This window comes from Vulpes vulpes, chromosome 8 (assembly GCF_048418805.1).
Source record: "Vulpes vulpes isolate BD-2025 chromosome 8, VulVul3, whole genome shotgun sequence".
Classification (NCBI taxonomy): domain Eukaryota; kingdom Metazoa; phylum Chordata; class Mammalia; order Carnivora; family Canidae; genus Vulpes; species Vulpes vulpes.
In genome coordinates, this window is record NC_132787.1 from 73,336,659 (window position 1) to 73,357,206 (window position 20,548).

General features: G+C 39.2%; 1 protein-coding gene across 1 annotated transcript; it reads right to left on the minus strand.

Annotated features, from left to right (window-relative positions):
• Positions 1-244: 244 nt before the first annotated feature.
• Positions 245-20,218, minus strand: RNF103 (ring finger protein 103). The gene is made up of 4 exons (XM_025994396.2): positions 17,198-20,218; positions 14,679-14,818; positions 5,640-5,755; positions 245-2,260 (listed from the first exon to the last, which is right to left on the minus strand). The coding sequence occupies exons 1-4, from the start codon at positions 17,421-17,423 to the stop codon at positions 685-687; spliced, it is 2,058 nt and encodes a 685-aa protein (XP_025850181.2). The 5' UTR covers positions 17,424-20,218; the 3' UTR covers positions 245-684.
• Between the last annotated feature and the right edge of the window lie 330 nt (positions 20,219-20,548).

Genomic DNA, 20,548 nt, shown 5'->3' on the forward strand with positions numbered 1-20,548 from the left:
AAAAAAAAAAAAAAAAAAAAAAAAAAAAAGCCCGCCATGAAATTCCTTCCCATCAAAGCTGACCAAACTACGAGACTGACTAACACCACCTCTGGCTAGTATCAGCAACATAATTTATCTTTTTGTTTTCCCTCATTAGCCAAGGAACACATTGGACTTACCTGTGAAATTAACAAGCCAGCAAAACACCTATAGCATTCAGCCACCTCATCAAAAACAATTTAATATTGGGAAAGCTGTAATCTTCTGGTTTTAAAATAATTTATTTAATAGGTCTGTTTTAATTTCATGTCTCAGAGCATACATTATTTAACCAAGAGGTGCTGGACACAGATTGTAAAAAGGGAGGAAACATTTAGGATAAGAAACTGCCTCAATTCCATTAGAATTTGATCCTACCTTGTAAAGTCTTGCTAGGATAAATTTCTATCATACTTCTTTTGTGCTTACAAAAAACATTAACTTCTGAATTTCCAATGTTGTAAATAAAAATTTTTACAATTAAGTATGCATTCAATTGACACACAAGGCAACCAAGTAATTGTCATCAACATTAGCATAATGTGTATTTCCTGTCACTGCACTAACATTAAACTAAACTTCAAACCACAAAAACATTGTGACTAACATTAAAAAGGCAAGCTGTAAGATACTCAAAGCTTATAAAGGACAAATTGCACATGGTTAAGATGGGACATCATTTGACAAGGGCTGGTGTTGTGCATATGGCTGCTTTTTTTTATAGGAAGGCCACCGGCAAACAGGGCAACAGTGTCGGCCCCCAGCCAACCACATCACAATGCAATTCTGATGGAACACATGACCACAAGGCAACCCCATTAGCAAACATCCATTTTCAAAATTCTCTAGGCAAACAACACATTCAGTACAGTGCAGCATATCAGCAGGCCAAGTTAACCAATCAGGTTCCATATCTTCATTAGCATTATATGATCCATATGACCTTCCCTTTCTTTCATATGGGCTGGTCTGACAATATTTATTGGCACATGAACAAGCCTCAGCATCACAGTGACTTGCTCTTCCTGGAGAATTGTGAACTACACTTTGTTTATCTTCAAATACTTCCTTCTCACTGCTAAAAATGTCTGTGCTCTCGCTGTCTGAGTCATTTTCAATATCTTGAGAACCTTCCAACATTTCCTCTTCAGACTGGACTCCAAGACATTTAAATCGCCACATTGGCAAATTTTTTATGTAATCAGTTGGTATCAGAGGGTGAAGCCAAAGGTCAGGGAAAGCTAATCGCTCCAAGAATAAGTCAGGGTCTTCGTCCCAATCAGATTCTACAGGAAAGTTCTGAAAAGAAGCAATCGGGTGGAAGAGGTAGCTGGTGTACCAGTCCCACAGACTTGATAACCATTCTAAGTTATTGGCATTGACTTCATCATTGTTGTTGTTGCGCCGCCTCTTCTTCTCAAAGTAATCAATTAGTAAACCATGTCCAAGATACGTACTGAGAAACAGGGCTGGGTGTGAAGAATAAAACATCCAGTCTGCCCTTACCCATGAAGCCAGTGTGGTTGTATTGGAATATCGCAACAATTTTAAGCTATATTCATAAAAACTATCTAAGTAAGGGAGCTGTAAAAAGCCCAACACAGGTAGCCAGGAAATAATTAATAGAGAATTATATGTCCCTAAAGTGCTTATGAGAACCACAAATCGCTTTATGGTTGCTCCTTGTGTGATAAATAAGTCCATCCAAGCCATAAGATTAACTAGAACCAAGCTCAAAACAAACAGATCATTTACTTCAGGTTGCAATGAGCGCAAAAATGAATCCATGGCCTGAAGGGATATAAATTCACCTGTGTGGTTTCCATATCTGTAAATTCCTTCAGGAGTTCTAAGAATATATGATGGCATGTTATATACACCAATATCTGTCATATAACTCTTGTTGTCCCAATTTTCCACATTAACAAAAATAAACTCAACTCTTCCAGTAAACTTTATACTTAGTGCAGAGAAGAAAGCTGGGGGTTGGTCAAGGTTTGCAAATAGGTATATTTTTACCCAATATTGATCACTTTTATTCCATTCTTCTTTCAAATGTTCAGCATCATAAATGGTTTTGATCCGAGAAGCTGCATGAGCAGTTATCCACTTAAAAATGTGCTCTACTTCAATTTTGTGTCCACTATACTCTTTAAGCATGACTTTCCCTTTAGAAGTGCTAGTTTGTGGGACAGACATAATGAGTGTGGATCGTATCCAGCCTCTTCTCCTGCAGTATCTGTAAGAGAGTAAACCATAAGTAAAAGCCAGGCTGGCAGATGAACTAGTTTGCTCATCTTCACTGTTGCACAATTTGTTTCCCCCTAACAAATTTCTTTGGCACTGAAAGATATTCTGCCCAAAACCAAATAACCTCCAAATAATCAAAAGTGGTATCAATACCTGGCAGTTGTACAAGAACGAAAGCAAGCTCTCTTTTTGTAGCTTTGTTTCCTCTCTGTTTCTGGTTTGTTTTTTATAGAAGAGTTTAGTCAAGGGAATCAACAAATACTTTAGCATCTATTATATAGCTACTACTTCATTATGTGCTTATAAGATCCAAAAGAAAATAGGAAAATAATTCCTGCTCGAAAGGAATTTAAGATCCTATTAAGGAAAAAAATCCCAGAAGTATAAAATCATATATATTCAATTACTAATGTAAAAGAAGTTCAAAAAAAGGGAATATCACAGAGTTTGAGCTAGTGAAGATTTCATGAAAGGTTTAGGAAATGAATGAGGTCTTGAAGGTGGTTAGATTCAGATGGCCAAAGAAGAGAGAACAGATTATCCCACATGCAAGTCCCTGACTTGAACTCAAGTTCCTTGAGTGTAAGAGCCATGCTATACCCATTTATTAACTCAAGCATCACAGGTTCTGTTACAAAGTAATACATAAAAAAGTTCACCTAAGAAAGATCAAGTCCCATGCTTTTTATATTCTCTCGTCTCTTTAATGAAGATCATGAAGAGGAGTATTTAATACAGATGAAACAAAGTAAGTTTTCAGATTAAGAAGAGATTCATGGGCTGCCCCAGTGGCTCAGCAGTTTAGCCCCACCTTCAGCCCAGGGTGTGATCCTGGAGACAGGGGATCAAGTCTCACATCAGGCTCCCTGCATGGAGCCTGCTTCTACCTTTGCCTGTGTCTCTGCCTCTCTCTCTCTCTCTCTCTGTGTCTCTCATGAATAAATAAATAAAATCTTAAAAAAAAATTAAAGAAGAGATTCAGTTAGAGGATGAGTAAGTATAGAAGAATTTAACTAAAATTAAATCATCTGCTTATATTTATCCAGTGTGGTCATCACTCCAATCCTTTTGGAAATGGACAAATTCTTGCTATACTATTTGCGACATCACTCTCCCCCTAAAAACTAGATAAGAAATGAAAGGAAATACTGAAAAATAAAGACTGTTGTATGACAGTGGAGAAATGTTAAGTGCATTTTCCTTTTTTAACTAAAAAGTATTTTTTTCCTAAAAACTCACCATGCAGAGTTTTCTGGTATGTAAATTTATCTCAATAAAGATGAAAAAAAGAAAATCTACCATCGAAGGTACATTTTGTTCATTATAGATTTGTAAATGTATGGTAATAAAGGTTCAACTTATTTTCCTATTAAAAATATTTATGTATATGTCCTAAGTGTTATCCTTTACTTAGTAAACACAGATTACATCTGTGTGTGTGTCTATATATTTTTTTTTTTTTAATTTTAAATAATCTCTACACACAATGTGGGGCTCGAACTCACAATCCCAGGGATCAAGAGTCCCTGACTCTTGGATCAAGAGTCCCTGACTGAGCCAGCCAGGTGCCCCAGCATGAATTATATTTTATTTAAATAAGCACACTACACATTTATATGATCAGACTGAAAGTCTCAACGTATGTCATATTATTTTATAACGACAATAAAATAAGTTGTATCTCAGAAATTTTGAGATATAACTTCAGATATATGAAGATAGCATGTTATGTCATAAAGACAAGGTTAGTAATGACTCTGAGATACTATCTGGGTGACTCAGAATCACAGACCACGATTCAGCTTCTTGTTGAGTTGATTCACTTAACAGGATAGATTCCATTAATATCAATATTGCCCTAAGTGGTTTGAGAATTATGAATTCCTATAAAGAAAATATCTTTTATCCTTTAACACTGTGTTCATATAATGCAAAGTAGTAATTCATCGAATTTTTACCCTCTGCTCCCCAAAGCAACAAGTTAAATAAATTGCTTTATTTACATCTTAAATATCTTTAAGTAGCTTTAATTTTTAAATTTCATATGATACTTGTGATGACATATTTCTACTCTCGGTCATTCTTTTTATCTTCATCAGAGAATACTGGCTTCTGAGTTATGACATAAATTAAATGCCAATCTTTCTGACAGAAGACCTACTGTGTAAAACAGGCAAAGAAGGACTTAGTGCATACATTTCTTCATGTACGAAAACAAATGTATTATGTGCTTTCTTTTCAGAGTTAAGTGATAGCTTTAACTTTCTAGACTGAATACCATGAAAATAACTCTAGTTCTTAAACTAAACCTGCCAAGATTCTTAGAGAATTTGAAGACTAAAAATGATAGAAAATATGGTTAGTGAGTTTGTTACTCAAGTTTATGTGACATGTGGTACTTAAAAAGAAACCTTAGTATTTCTGTTTATATAATGTGGTTTCTTCAGAGATCATTGGTCTCCTTGGCCTTTCAGGCCTGCTCTCCAATCTCCCCTTCACTTCTCCCTTCTCTGCTTATTCCACTGGCCCTCTACCCATTTACTCTCACCAAAGGCCCTCCTGACCCATTTGCCACTCAGCTCTTGCAATTCCAATGTGGAGCTGCTCTTTACTATCCCCCATTTCTCCAACCCTCCAAAGACATACCCCACCTTGTTTTCTACTTTCTCAAAGAAAAGAAAAAAAAAATAGACCTAACAGAGGGCTTTTTAGCCTTTTAAGCTATATTGCTTTCTTGAGGGAATGACAGAAATTACAGCCAGGCAAGCTGAGTATACTTGCAGGGAAAAATTATAACTGCTGCCCAGCACAGTCAGGTGGCGCCCAGAGGTGGTGGGACATTCTTAGGGGAGCTAACAAAGTCAGGAAAGTACTGCTGTACAATGAGACCAACACATCTGAGGAGGCTGCCCTGAGGCCATCCTAGAGAAGGAACTCCAGTAAAGAAAGCAATACAAACACTCGGTTTAGGGAAAAGGACATTTCTAGGGGTAATAATAGGGCAGATAGAAATAAGTGTCTGCGTGCAAAGTGGAGGTCAGAATTATGACAAAAGATTTCAATCAGCACAAGCTATAAATGTGCCAAAGTCTTTTGGGAAGAAAACTGAAACCAAACTGACTGAAGGCATACTCTTAAGAGTCACTCCCACTAGAAAGAATACAGAAGAATGACATAAAGAAAGACATTTCAGAAAGAAAGTAAAAAACTGCCAGTTTAGCAAAAACTATTGATCAAGCACCTGGGTAACAGTGTGCTAAACATTATAATTAGCTTTCAGTTCGAACAGGCTTCTTATATCATTGTCTTCATTAATTAAGACAATTCTGGTCAGATCTCAGATTCTAAGAATTGCCTAATCAACTCACCTGGGGTCACTGGAACAATTAAAAGTGCCTGTACGTATTCCAAATCTTGACACCTTTTTCACCATTTTCTCCCAGTGGATTTTACCAACCAAGGGACTTCTGTCATTTGCTATGACCTATTTGTCCAGAAAGAAAAACAGAAACTTTAATTACCTAAAATGAACTTAAACCAACCATTTATTATCTAAAATATATCTTTACCTTTTGCAAAAAGATTCTGTTCCTGGTTATATCATCATTGCAATTCTCGTAGAAGGAACAAATGTCCAACTGAAAAGGCTTAAAACACTGAATACAGTGCATTAACCTTCCACACTCTGTGGCAGTAGAGGGAATCAAAACAATATTAAGAAGCTAGCCACATTCTCCAACCTGTAGCCTATTCTCTAGAAATAAGTTACACAGGAAGAAAATGGCCTTTGGAGGCATTTCTCTGCTCTAAAAATTTAAAACAATAATCCAAATATAGCTTACTAGAAATTATCACATGTGGGTTCAATGAGTACAAATTTCACTTTTTTGAAGTATAATTATGGAGCCAAGAGTCAAACATATGTTTTCTATTAAACTATACTTTGACTAAACCAATACTACTTCTATGGCTTTTTCTTAACAATCATGAAAAGGTTCTAACGTATAAAAAGAATTACCATAATGAATTCTATGCTCTTGAACTTCTTCAAATTTGCAAACAGCTTTCAAACACAATTAAGATTGAGAAAAGTAAAAGATTTTTTTAAAAGAAAAAAAAAACTGAAAGTTAACCTTCAAAATGTATAATGGTTTCTTAGCTTTTCTAATTGTTAACACCTTTTCCTTTTATTCCCTAATCTTCCTGCTTTGAATGAGGCAGGACTTTGACAGACATACGAGTAAAAAACAAAATTATATGTTAAAAACAAAAACACAAAAACAACTAAATGGGAATGTAAAGGAAAGCCAAAATGTCTGAAGTCTTCATGAAACCATCTGTTTGATTTATTTTAAACCCAGGGTATATAGGCCAAGTTTATTTTAACAAATGCTATGTAACTGATGTTATCTAATTCAAAATTACAACACAATACTCTCGGGTCCTTTCTGGGAGGAAGGGACATTTTCATGTTCACAAAGCCTCCAGGAAGTGAAATCCCAGGTGTGTGTGTGAAATGAGTGCCAAGATATACTCCCTGGGAAACACAGGAATGGTATAGCTACCTCACTGTGGCCTCTCTGCTGGGAAGCCTAACAAATTTCAAGGGCAGCAGAAAGAGAGCACATAGTGGTGACAAGTAACTTAAACTTCACTTTATAGGCACACAGATCACTGTCCACTAATCTCTGCTGTATACCATTGCTACTATCATATCATCCCCACATCTACAAAGACATATATGCTATATGTAACATTTTGTAATGACTCTGATGCTTCGTAAATACACAAACACATACACAATTTAGGGCATTAAACAAATGGTTTTGATGTGCTTCTTAGTGAAAATAGATGGCCTTATTGAGGGAGACACAAGTTATTAATTTTTTTGACGAGTTATTATTTAAATGCTTAGATGACTGAGGTAAAAAGAGGATAATCTGAGGACATGAAAGCTCTTTCTGAGGAGGTTCATGCCAGTTACATTACCCATTAAGTCCCTAACTCATTTTTCCACAGTCCAAAAGGGCTAGATATATTTTAGCTGAATAGTCAGGAAGAAAAAGAAGGGCAGATATTTCTTTTCTTTTTTTTCCCTACTACTCAAGAGTCAATATTCTATTTCTTTCCATCAAGTAATCAAAGAAATCTTGAACTTATTTTTCAGGTTACTGAGAAAGATTAAGAAGTTTCTGTCCAATCATACCACCATACTCCCTACTTCTTCTAAAGAACTCTTAAAGAACTTCCTTTTCACTTCCATTTCCTGATCAAGGCTGCAAATAACCCAAACATTTCAGGTCAGTATTTATAACAACATTGCATCAAGGGGTTAAGATGCTGCTTTATTCAATGGAATAAGTATGGCCCTAAGTCTAGGAGCATCTTTCAGGGAAGATCCTGACCATTGTACAGGTATTTTTCAGACTTACAAAAGCTCCAATGCTAGGAAAGGAAATAGGAATGAGAGGGGTTGTTGGCAGACACTGCGGTGGTTACAGCACAGACAATACAAGTTTGTGATCAGAATGGGAACATCTGAGCAGGTACATGACAATGTTTAACCCTAGGGCTTTTTTTATTCAGCAAGCTGTTCCCTCACCTGCTTTTGAAGAGTTTAATGATCCCTAACACAGAGAGCCATGCAAAAACAAAAACTCCCCTAGGCATTAATTGCATGAAAGCATTTTATTTGACTCGAAAGTTATATTTATATAATTAGGAACAGCTCTGTTCAATGCCCTATATAGTTAGATCATTCAACTAAAGGTTTAACATAAACTTTGTAGAGGCTGAATTAAACCACCACTAAACATTTTAATATTTTCACAAAATAACTCATCTGGCTGAGTCACATGGTACAATCAAATACTCTAACCTATTACTACTGGGTCACACCATTAAGAATTCCCAACTTACAGCTCATATCCAAAAGTATGCACGATGATTCTGAGTGGCACTCACACTGCTCATCTTATTAAAAGCAGAGACATATTCCTCAGCAGTTCAAGAAGGATGTTGTGTTCTCTGTGGGGAGTATTTTCAGAGACTAGAAAAAAACTAGATCAAAGTACAGCCTGAATTCCAAGTCTGGAACAGAGTTGGCAGCATAGGCTGGAAGTGAAGGAATCTTTCCCTCCTCCTTCCCAGGGTATCTGCCTCTCTAACTGGCATTCCTACACTTGTTCACCATTGCATTTCCTACAGCTAGTATAGTGCCTAACTCATTTGGGTGCTCATTAAATATTTATGTTGAACTAAATTATTTCAGCTTTTTACAGCTTAGTAACTTCATTCTTTTACTTCTGACTAAACATGTTCTCGAAAGCCACCAACTTTTTGGTATCTGTTATAAGTCCCTTCCCTAGCAATCTGTCATCTGGAATATTTTCTGGACAAACATTAGCATAAATAGTACCTTGCTACGCAACTGCATATCAATGTTCTTGATCCCAGTCAGACATAAGGACTTTCAATTCAATGAGTTTAAAAATATACTTTTCTCCAGGAAAAAACTACCACAATTTTCCTACATTCCATTTCACTAATAGAGTTCTTTAGGATTTCTCAAGATGCTAGCACCATCATGGACCATGTAACTCAACTGAAAGATACTTATAAACTAAGATTTTTACTGGTCTACATATTTTAGTAAACCAAACTAAGCTGTCTTATGGCACAGGCTATAGGTTATTTATCTTTGTGCCCTCAATTCTAATCACAAGGTTCAGCTGGCACACATTAGATTTCAATAAATATTTGTTAGATGGTTAGATGAATGTATAAAACCAGTGGTTTGCTGGTAGATGTTTAACAACTAGCTCTCCAAAATAAAAAGGAAATTCTGATTTCTATTACTTGCTGATTTCCTAGGTATAAATACTCCCATATGGCTGATTTCAAGTTACCAGCATGTTATCTCTAAACATGGGAGTTGGGAAGGGATGTTAACAATCACCCTTCATGAAACAGTATGAGCTGCCTCCACCACACCATGTACACAACTGTGTTGGACAGTGTGTGATATTAAATCCCATATTTTCTGAAGTCAACCTTGTGTAGTCTAGTTAATCTTACAAAGAAAAACTGTAAAACAAAAAACAAACAAAAAAAGAAAAACTGGACCTCAGGTTATTGTTTATTCCCTTCCTTTTAAGTGTACACTGGTACAAGAAAAAAAAGTGTATTTCTGCCTAATTTTTAGAGGTGAATTTTATTACTAACCAGAACATCTGCCATATAAGTTTAGGCTAAATTAAATAACAAAACTCCATAGAACAGGAGTGCTGGGTTATGATATTTTCTGCATCTCAATATTTCATTATTTATGGGGAGTTTCTACTTTCAAAATCATAGACCAACTTAAATAAATATATGCAAATTATATAAAATCATTAAGAGTGAGGACAAGTGATTGACAGAAACAAAATTCAGTGGTATTTAATTATTTCTTTGGTATCCCTAATAGCTTTCTTTATGAGTAAGCAGAAATAAAAGTTTTTCATCAGTACAAAATAAACGATAAAGTAGCTTGCCATGTACTTCACTTTTATAATAGTGTCAAGAAAGGAATGAACAGGTTAAAATCTCCCTGAACAAAAGTATTGTCTAGAACAAAGGTAAATAAATTTTAAGACAGCTATTAACATTTTTTTAGCCAAACAGGAAATATAACAACAATATTTCAGTAAATATTGACCCAAAGCTTTACTTTAAATCACATGATGCTTTTTCACTGCTACCTCAATTCCAGTGATGTTAAATTCCTTACGATGGGGATAAAGCCAGTTGGGAACAAATACCACAGTCCTTCTTTGAACAAGGTGAAAAAAGGGAAATAGAAATGCTAAGATAAGGATAAACCCATAAAACCCACGGAGCATGGTAGCTTTCCACTGCAGAAGCCTAGCCACTGTTCCATCTACCTCTCTAAGAGTTTTCTGAAGAGAAAAAAAAAAGTGTCTTCAATTTATGCTACTCAGAAGACTGGGTGGTGCTAAGATCAAAGAATCCACAACACTGAAAGATAACTAATGAAAGATATGAACTGAGGTTAAGAACAAAGCAGGAAAACTTAAATTTGTTAGAACTATTAGGAAAAGAAAGAGGACTCAGTTGTTCCATGAGTTACATAGTATATTGATGATAAAGATGTCCCATATGTGTTGCTGCCTGGAAAACTAAAATTAGTTCTTTTTACCTCATATTATAGAGAATACAGGATAGACATGGAAAAGCTTGACATGCAATGGAGCATCCTAATACTCTGGTTCAATGTAAGGTTAATTCATGAGCATCAATATATCTTAAAACATTTGAGGAGAGAAAGATATAAAGACCATTAATATGCATCATACAGAAAGTAAAAGTGTGAGTTGCCCAGAAGATAGAAATCATAAGTAATATAGGATGAACTAAATAAATTATACAAATTCACTTTTCTCACGTAGTGTCATCATTCCACATGTAATGTCACCAAAAAAGATAAATCAACCTAGATTACCAATCCATTCCAGAAAAATAATGAGCTGACCATGTGATGGAATAGCTAAGTCATATACCCAGTTATTAAAGTCACACTTTCCCTAAATAAGTAAATCTAGACATCCTTTCAAGGACATCACATAAGAAGTCTAAAGTGCTAATTATCAGTCAAATGCCATCTAACTACATTTTTTCTCAATAAATACAAAAGAAAACCATAATTCATAATTTCTCCCAGAAAAATGTGAGAAAAAGACCTCTGATATGCTAAATATTTCTTACACAGGAAGCCTAAAATAAAGGCAATCTGAAGAGGATTGAACTGGCTGGGATCTATGTGCACTCAAAAATTTAAAAAAAAAAAAAAAGAGCAAACTAAAATTAGCTTCTTCTAAAATAAATAGAAAAGAATAATTCAAATTACTAAAAACACGATTTTTAAAGTTACCTTTCACAAGAGATTAGATAAATATGACCTGAACTGAAACAATAATGATAAGCAACTGAGAGAATACTTATTTTCTAACAGACATTTCAGACATTTTCAATTTAAAAACAAAAAAACAATAGAACAATAGGTTTCTTTTAAGAGCTTAAACCAATGTCTGTGCTGATTAGGTTAGCTGGTGACTTCAGAATGCCTGAAGACATAGTTTCAATCTCAATCTTCTCAGTTGTCCTGGCAAGAGACTGTTCTAACCCAAGCCAGCCATCTGACATATGTAAGCCACTGGCCCCAAGGGACACAAGCCAGACACTGGTGATCAGTGCAAGTCCTGAAAGTCACTGGAAAATTAAGTGTATGTCCTATTACCAAAACACATGGAAAACTATATAAATATATTCTATTTTTCTTAGGAGTCATTTTTTAACTACTAATATCTTGTGAGGCTTAACAAATATTTTCAGAGGAAAATAATTTAATGATTAAAATTTATAATGTTTACATTCACTATCATTCATTATTTGTTCTTCATTTCATTCAAGCGTCACCTTATCAAGAGAATTTTTTTGCCACTCTGTCTCCTTACCTTACTTTTCTTCTTAGCATTTTCCACTAATTTGATGCTATATTAAATATTTACTTATTTATTGCCTACCTCTCCCAACTGGAAAGTTGAGAGCAAGGACTTAGCCTTGTGTATGTTCCTGGTATACTTCCAAAACCTGGCATACAACTAACTGCTAAATAAACTATTTGAATTTTGTCACATTATTAACAGAGTTTAATCCATGTTTATCTTTATTTTTTTTTTTTAAGATTTTATTTATTTGAGAGAGAGTGCATTTGCATGAGTGGAGGAAGGGGCAGAGGAGGAGAGGGAGAGAGAATCCGAAGCAGGCTCTACACTCAGTGGGGATACAGGGCTTGATCCCACAACTGCGAGATCATGAGCTAAACTGAAACCAAGAGTTGGAGGCTTATCCGACTGAGCCACCCAGGACCCCCATGCTTATCTTTTTTTTTTTTAAGATTTTATTTATTTGATTGAGAGACAGGGCACACACATGAGCAGGAGGAGGGGGAGATGGAGAGGGAGAAGGAGACTCTCCCCACTGAGCAGGGAGCTGGATGTACGGCTCCATCCCAGAACCCTGAGATCTTGACTTGAGCCAAAGGCAGACACTTAACCAACCGAGCCACCCAGGCACTTCTATCTTTAATAGAACATTAAAGAGGAGTAGATCATTTACAAGCAAGAATATACATTAAGTAGTGGACCAGAATGTGTTCATTGTTTATAGGTAGAATCCTATATACCAAAAAAATTTCTAGACTTTTGACATGGCTTTTCCAAGTTTCGAAGGTATTCAGTATCTATTTATTATTCATCTCTATGGGATCATTCAATGTATGGACAAATATTTAGAGAACACAGGTACATGGGACAGACTATTCAACTCAACCTCAGTAAATAAAACTAAAATTATCAAAACTAATCAGTCTTTCTTGATCAGACCATAAGATATAAGTATCTGGGAAAAGAAATGGAATAACTATTTACTTATAAGTTAAAGTTTTGGGATCCCCGGGTGGCGCAGCGGTTTGGCGCCTGCCTTTGGCCCAGGGCGCGATCCTGGAGACCTGGGATCGAATCCCACATCGGGCTCCCGGTGCATGGAGCCTGCTTCTCCCTCTGCCTGTGTCTCTGCCTCTCTCTCTTTCTCTCTCTGTGACCATCATAAATAAATAAAAATTAAAAAAAAAAATAAGTTAAAGTTTTAGAGATACTAGTTTATTTCTCAATATCAATTAATTCACAGAGAAATAAACTAGAATTTGATGATAACATATAGACTAACATAACATAACACATAACCTCCCAGATTCTCCTTTTGCTGAATTTAAAAACTATAGAATTAGATTATTTGGCAGGTAAAAGGTCAAACACAATAGGAAGACTGCATGTAAAGGAAGTCATGAATAGCTAATGTAATCACCGGAAGAATTCCTAAACCTCAACTCTTTAGCCCCATGCACAACAGTATTATTCCAACCTTTTTAGATGTATATATTTTATTTGTGGCCAAGTACAACAAAAAAATCTGTCTATCCACAATTATTGCAAATCTATGACAGGATCAGATCTGCATGTAAGGTCTCTGAACTCTTAGATTTTTCTACTATATTTTGATGTCATTGTTCTCAGTAAGAAATATGAAGAAGATATTTTGATTTTTTATACTCCAGGTCAAACTTAGCCAACCCCAGTGTGGAATGATAACAGTACTGGACAAGAAATCTGGGGTCCTGGGACTGGATACTGATTCAATAATCATAATTTTAGCCAAAATCATGCTGTTAGTTTACTTGATATTTTAAGTGGTCTTCTGTTTTTAAAAATTTAAATAACTTTAGCTTGCTCTAAATAATATTTATGAAATTACATGTTCAATAAAATATTGACTTTTCTAATTTGCATTAAAATTCATAAATGATAATATGTGCCCACTCATTTACTATGAGTGGTACATGAACCACACTTTGGGAAGCATAAAAGACTAAGTTTTAGACCCTTCGTAACTCTACAACTTTAACATGCTAATTAAATTTCACACTTTCGATATCACAAGGGCTAGGGTTTAAAATGATCATTTCATCCAATTTTGTAAGCAAAGCAACGAGCACTTCCCACCATTCCCCACAGTATCTCTTCCCCTATAGTCACAAAGTTGGCTATTAGCCTAATAGAAGGATTCTCTTACTTTTACTTCACGGTTCTTCATTTAGATACAAAAACCATTTGGATCACTGAATTAAAAACTGGAGTTCACCAAAACTAAAACGTAATCATTCAACAAAAGGGATATATCTAAAGGAAGGGAAAAGAAATGTTGGGAAATATCAGGAAGGGAGACAGAACATAAAGACTCCTAACTCGGGGAAACGAACTAGGGGTGGTGGAAGGGGAGGAGGGCGGGTGTTGGAGGGGAATGGGTGACGGGCACTGAGGTGGACACTTGACGGGATGAGCACTGGGTATTTTTCTGTATGTTGGTAAATTGAACACCAATAAAAATTAATTTAAAAAAAAAAACCCTTTAATTTATGGAGAAGTTGAAGAAAAAAGTACGTTTATTTTGATTAACTTGGCATGTTATTCACAAAATAAAATGCAGCTAGTATACAGGAAAAAAAAAAAGGGATATATCTGTGTTTCTTACTTTAATGAAGATCCAACGAGTACAATGGATTTGTTTCTGCTGATTCTAAACAAAACAGTCAACTCTCTTTCTCCAAAGCTTCCTCTCCCCCTCTTCAATTTTCATTTTCCTTGGTCTATAAAACCAAGACACCAGAGCTTCCCTATGAGGACTGAGTTTTGTTTAAGAAAAACATGACACAAGTATAAAGGAGTGCCACCAGCTGTTGAATACTATTTTGGTAAAAATAATTTCACTTCTATCACTGTTTCTGATACCTGAACTAGCCAGATGCCATCTTTTGTGTCTTCTACAAGCTCATAGAAGTGCATTTCACCACTGAAATTGGTACTAGAAACGGATTCAGATGCTTCCTCTTCCTTGAGTGCAGAATAGAGCTCACCTTCCATCAAGTCACCTGAAAAAAGGAAAAAACACTAGTAAAATTTCAAAAATTCTACATTCCCAACTTCAATGATTAATTTCATTTTACACCATTAAAACTCATGTAACAATACTTCCATTTCAGTCTATAGAAAAGTAGAACCTGAATACATCCATTTAAGATTCACTCAATAGATATGTCATAAGAACCTACTATGTGGGACACCTGGGTGGCTCAGCAGTTGAGCGTCTGCCTTTGGCCCAGGGCATGATCCCAGGATCGAGTCCCACATTGGGCTCCCTGCATGGAGCCTGCTTCTCTCTCTGCCTCACTCTATCTCTCTGTGTCTCTCATGAATAAATAAATAAAATCTTAAAAAAAAAAAAAAAAAAAGAACCTACTATGTGTCAGGCAAAAACGTACAGACAAAAATCCATCTTCTCATGGAGCTTATATTCTAGTGGAGTCATCACATAATTCATTAGGAAATTAAGTAATTTCCTGGTAAGTCCAAAAAGCCATCACAGTATTATTTAGTTTTGTGTATAACATATCCAGGCATCAAATAATTTTTAAACAGTATAATTTACATACTTCTGACTTACAAGATTTAGAAACGGGTTTACAGAACTTCCCATCACCATCTTCTTAAAATAGTAATAGGGCTTTATAAGATTTGAAAGTTAGATATAAAAGATTACTTATAAGAAAAATACTCAAACTTTGTGTAAATTGAGAGCTTGTATCATCACATAAAAAGTAAACATTAACATCAAATTATTTTAATTTTTGCCCTAAATGTGAAAACAAGCATGACAGCAGTAAAATCATTTACAATAAATATTTAAATTATAAAGTTAAATTGCTATACCAAGACCTCTGCTATAAAATGTATGATGTGAGTCATATTTTTGTGGGCTGTGTGTATTCTTTAAATGATATGTGCATTGTCTGTACACTCAAAGTGGCAAGTATTTTCAGGCCCAAAGGAAGCAACACTAAATAAAAGTCAAAAGAAAAAAGTGTTACTAAATTTTTTTTTTTGCCATGTGAAATGATTTGGCTTTGGCCAAATCAAAGCAGTTGAGACTTCTAAACCTAGAAAATTCATTTATTAGGGATCTATTTTACTTCATTTCCCATCCTCCCTCCCCCACAGAAGTAAGTCACCATAAACCAAACAGTAAACAAGAGGCAAGAAAAAAACAACAACCCTGATTTTATGTTTTCTCTAAAAAAAAAGTATCACATTTACAGAAGGTTCCCTCCTCTACCCTAATTGTGAGATACAAAGCTGATAATGCTTAACCTGCAAATATGTGATTGCTAAACTGTTCTGGAGTTAGTATTCTTGTCTATCACACAACACGGCTATAGGGTACTAAATAAGGAAAAAAAAAACTGTCTTGTAAAAGACACAGTAGACATTTATATTTGAAACAACAAAAAAGATAACCATCAGTTTCAACTGCTTCCTACAGCAACCCAGACTGTCTTTCTCAAGTTACAGTACATTCCCCTTCTGGGACATTTACCTAAACAAAGATATATTTTGTCCAGGGGTGAAAAAAACTAACCGTATTTCTTATTCAATCCTACCCCCAATCCAACAGTTACTGACAACGCATAAAGATGCTAAATAAATATTGTCTAAGTACTACTTCAATTCTATTTCTCTAGCCACTTAACTTGATGCAGCAGTATGTGTGACCTCTAAAAGGAAGGAAAAATAAGTTTACATCCAAGACATAATGATTTTTAAAAAAAAAAAAACCCTGAAACATAAACTCTTCCAAAACAAAACAAGGTAGGCATTCACAAAACACATTCACCAAACATAAAGCATGAAAAGCTAATAACGTACAGTGTACACTTTCTCTTTATCTAAACTCACAATTTAAAATTTAAATCTTAGCCCTACATGCCTCTTTGATACTAAGCATTCCGATATTTTTCCTTCCTGATACTATGCTAATAACCATCCTGACAAATACTGCCATCTACAAAGTCTTGGGGTTTTCCTTTTCTTCTACCCCTGTAAGTTTCAACGGACAAATAATGCTTTCCAGGTTGTCCGTCACCGGTGGACATTCCCTAATTTTTAAGAAAATCGTTTCTTAGTAAGCAAGCCGTGCTAAGAAGCTGCACTTACTTACATCGGTTATTTGAAAAACAAACAAACCTTAAAGGCACGGCAACACCCCTACAAATAATTCCAGCCGCCTTCTCAAAACTGGGATTTCTTTTTCTCTCTCTTTTTTTTTTTTTTCTTTTTTGGTAGAAAACCCGGACAGCTCTGGGAGTAGCCTGGTTGACCCTTCCAGGGAGGGGATGCCTCATTCCAGAGGGAAGCGCACTCGGCCCCGGCCACCGGCCACCGGGCCCCCGGGCCCCCGGGCCCCCGATACTCGCCTGACTTTTCCACCAGCTCCCGGACATCCTTCTTCTCGGGCAGCCCCGAATACCCCAGCCCCCGGCACTCCAGGATGGTCTTCAGCTTCTTGAAGCTCAGCGCCACCGGGTCCACCAGCTGAGTGGCAAAGATGCCAGTTTCGTACCACACAATGGCCTCAAAAAACCTGGCCAGGACGAACAAGACCAGAAAATAGAGGAGCAGGAAGAAGAGCTTCAGCCACATCTTCCCCTCCGTCTTCTCTCTTCCCAGAGAGCTCGGAAGACGCAAACAGAAGGGCGCGGCGCGGGGGAGTGGGGCGCGGGCACTGTCCCGGCGGGGCCGTCCGCCGCCCTCACTGGCGCGCCATCGCCGGCCGGGGCCGGGGCCGGGGCCGGGGGCGAGAAGACACGAGGGGCACAGGCGCAGAGCCTCGCGCGGAGCCTTCCGGCCTGGAGACGAGGAGAATAATGGGGGGGGGGGGGACTAAAAAACCCCCATCAGTCCAACACCGAGAGGAGCGGGGCGCCGAGGGACGTTCCCCGGGCGGCGGGTCGGCCTCCAAGCCCCGTAATCTCAAGGGGGAGGGAGGAGCGCCCCCGCCCCCCGCCAGTCATTCAGGTCCACAAAGGAAGCAGGGTCCGGGCGGGAGGCCGGGGCCGGGGCCGGGGCCGGGGGGGCAGCGGCCCGGGAGGCGGTTGGGGCCGGCGGGCGGCGGCCGGTCAGGCGGGCGCGGCGCTCGGCCGGGCCAGGCCCCGGGCCCGGAGCGGGGAGGAGCGGCCGCCGCAGCGCCGCGCCCGGCGCCCAGGCCCCAGGCCCCAGGCCCCGCCGGCCGCCCAGGCTCCGCGAGAGGCGCGGCGGGCGCGGCGGGCACGGCGGCGGCGGCGGCTCCAGGTTCTCTCGGGCCGGCGGGCGGCGCCGCGGCCCGGCCCGGGAGGGGGCGGCGCGGTCTCCGCAGAAGAAATAGGGCGCGCGGGCCGACGGTCCGGGAGGAGGAGAGCAAAAACAGGCCCGAGACGGCTCCCTGGGCGGCTTCCTGGCCACGCAGCCCCCGCCCCGCTCAGCTGGGCGGCGCGGATGGCGGCCGCCGTCCCAGACGCCCCCGCCACCTCGCGAGGCCGCCGCGGCCGCCTCGGGAGCAGAGGATCAGCTGAGGCCGCGGCCCCGGCCGAGACATAACAACTGACGTCGACGGCGGGGCGGGGCCGGGGCGGGGCCGGGGCGGGGCGGGGCCGGGGCGGGGCCGGGGCGGGGCCGGGGCGGGGCCGGGGCGGGGCCGCGGAGGGGCGCTCGCCGCGGCCGGGCGCTGGGGCCAAGTGGGTGCGCAGGCCCGAGCGGTGGCTAAGCCGCGGGGCCGCAACCTTGCGGGGTTTCGGCTCCAAAGTTGCCCCTCCAGCGTCTTCTCCGCTCCCCCCGTTTGCCCTGGAGACGTTCAGTACGTTATTCTGGCTAAGGGTTGGACTTCGGACTCTTGTCGCTTGGTGTGTTTTTTTTTTTGTACCAATAGGGCAGTTAATGATCCTCTTAAAGCAGTCGGTAAAACTGGGTGAATACGTTTATGTGAGGCCCTGGGAAAATTGGAAAAATTTGGGCAGTGCTGTTTTGAGGGGGTAGAAAACAAAGATTTTCCGTTTCTCCGTGCAAATGTAGTTTGTGCACAAACGTGTGTTGGAGGAGGTTTGGCCAAGACGGGAGCTAGAACTAGGCCGACTTACCGCGTAGGATCTTTTCCTCCCCCTCGTCAGTGTTAGGGGTGTCGAGCCCGTGAGTTCACAGGACAAAGGTTGCTGAGTGTTGATATGTCCCTGTGCAAAGTTTACAGGTCTTCTCTTTCGTTACCCTCCCTGAGCGTGGCCACTGCCAGCAAGAGGAACACATATTAAATGAGTGATGTGGATGATGATGCATCATCGGTTCTGTATTTAACCTCAGTGGAGCATACCCTTTCTGTCGAACTCTGTGCCAATCTTGAGTGAGAAGGGGGTCGCATAATTAAGCCAGAGGAGACTGGCTTCTATCAGCTCCCTTGACAGGAAGGAAAAGACGTAGGAAATACAAGAGAAATATTAGCCATTTGTGCAAAGCTGTCAAATGTCCTGAACTGGGGAGTAGGGTGGGGTGAGGGTAGTTTTGGGAAGGATGAAAGGAACACCTGGGTGGCTCAGTGGTTGAGCGTCTGCCTTGGGCTCAGGGTGTGATCCCTGCCCTAGGATCAAGTCCCACATAGGGCTCCTGTAGGGAGCCTGCTTCTCCCTCTGCCTGTGTTGTGTCTCTGCCTCTCTCTGTGTCTCTCATGAATAAATAAATAAAATCTTAAAAAAAAAAAAAAAAGAAAGGGAAGAATGGAGGTGGGATCCTCTATCATGGAACAAATGAGAAATGGAAAGCAAAGAATGAACCCTGAGAATGTAGCCTCAGAATAGCATCCCTTTAAAATAAAGCACACAGAGGCATTTCAGTGACCAGCTAGTGGAGGAGGAATTAGGAGAGGATGGGCCCAGGGAGCAGGGAGAAAGAATCAGAGGAGGAGGTGTAGGAATGTACAACCAGCTCTCAACCTCTGCTCCTGTGTCTTAACTAGCTTCAATGGGGGCTTTGTTTCCATGACTGGCAGATCTATGTGGGAGACTATTAAACAGTTCATTCTAACAAGGTTGTTTCTGAAATTTCAGAATCCTTAGGCATGTCAAAACGACCCCACTACTGGGCAGTATTGCTGTCCAAACCTTGACATATAAGGTGAACCCTCATCTCAAAGCAAGGTACTCACTAGTAAAGAGAGACTGATCCCAAATCAAATAATATAAAAGAGGAACAAGTGGGGAAAGTTGAACTGTGAGCTGAGGATGGAACCATCCAGGCCAGGGTTGCAAAGTGGAAAAATACTAGAGTGTGGGAGGGACTCTAAAGAAGGAATTAAAGAACTCTTTTTGGCATTCCTTGTTCATTTCAACTGCCTCAGATCTCAACCCCCTTGCCTTGTTCCTTCCTGGTAAACTCTTAGAAAAGATAACAGCACTGATCAAAGAACAGCACAGGGTTGGTGGGGTACAGTTGTACAGGCATTTACATCCTTTATCGTTAGGATGTACAGCCTTTCAGCAGTTTACAATAGGAGTTAGAAAGCCCCCTGAAATACATGCGCTTTGGCCCAGTAAGCTCACTTCAGAGAAGTTATCCTGAGGAAACAATTGGACATGTGCACAGAGGTGTGTGCACAGAGTTTTGTTGTTGCTGTAGAAAAAGAATAAAAAATAGAAATAATAGAAAAAATAATTATTATTAATAAAAAAGAGAAAGAATGAGCAACCCAAATATCTAATGGCAGAAGATTAGTCAAATACAGTAACCCAAATGGTGAGTTACTAGGC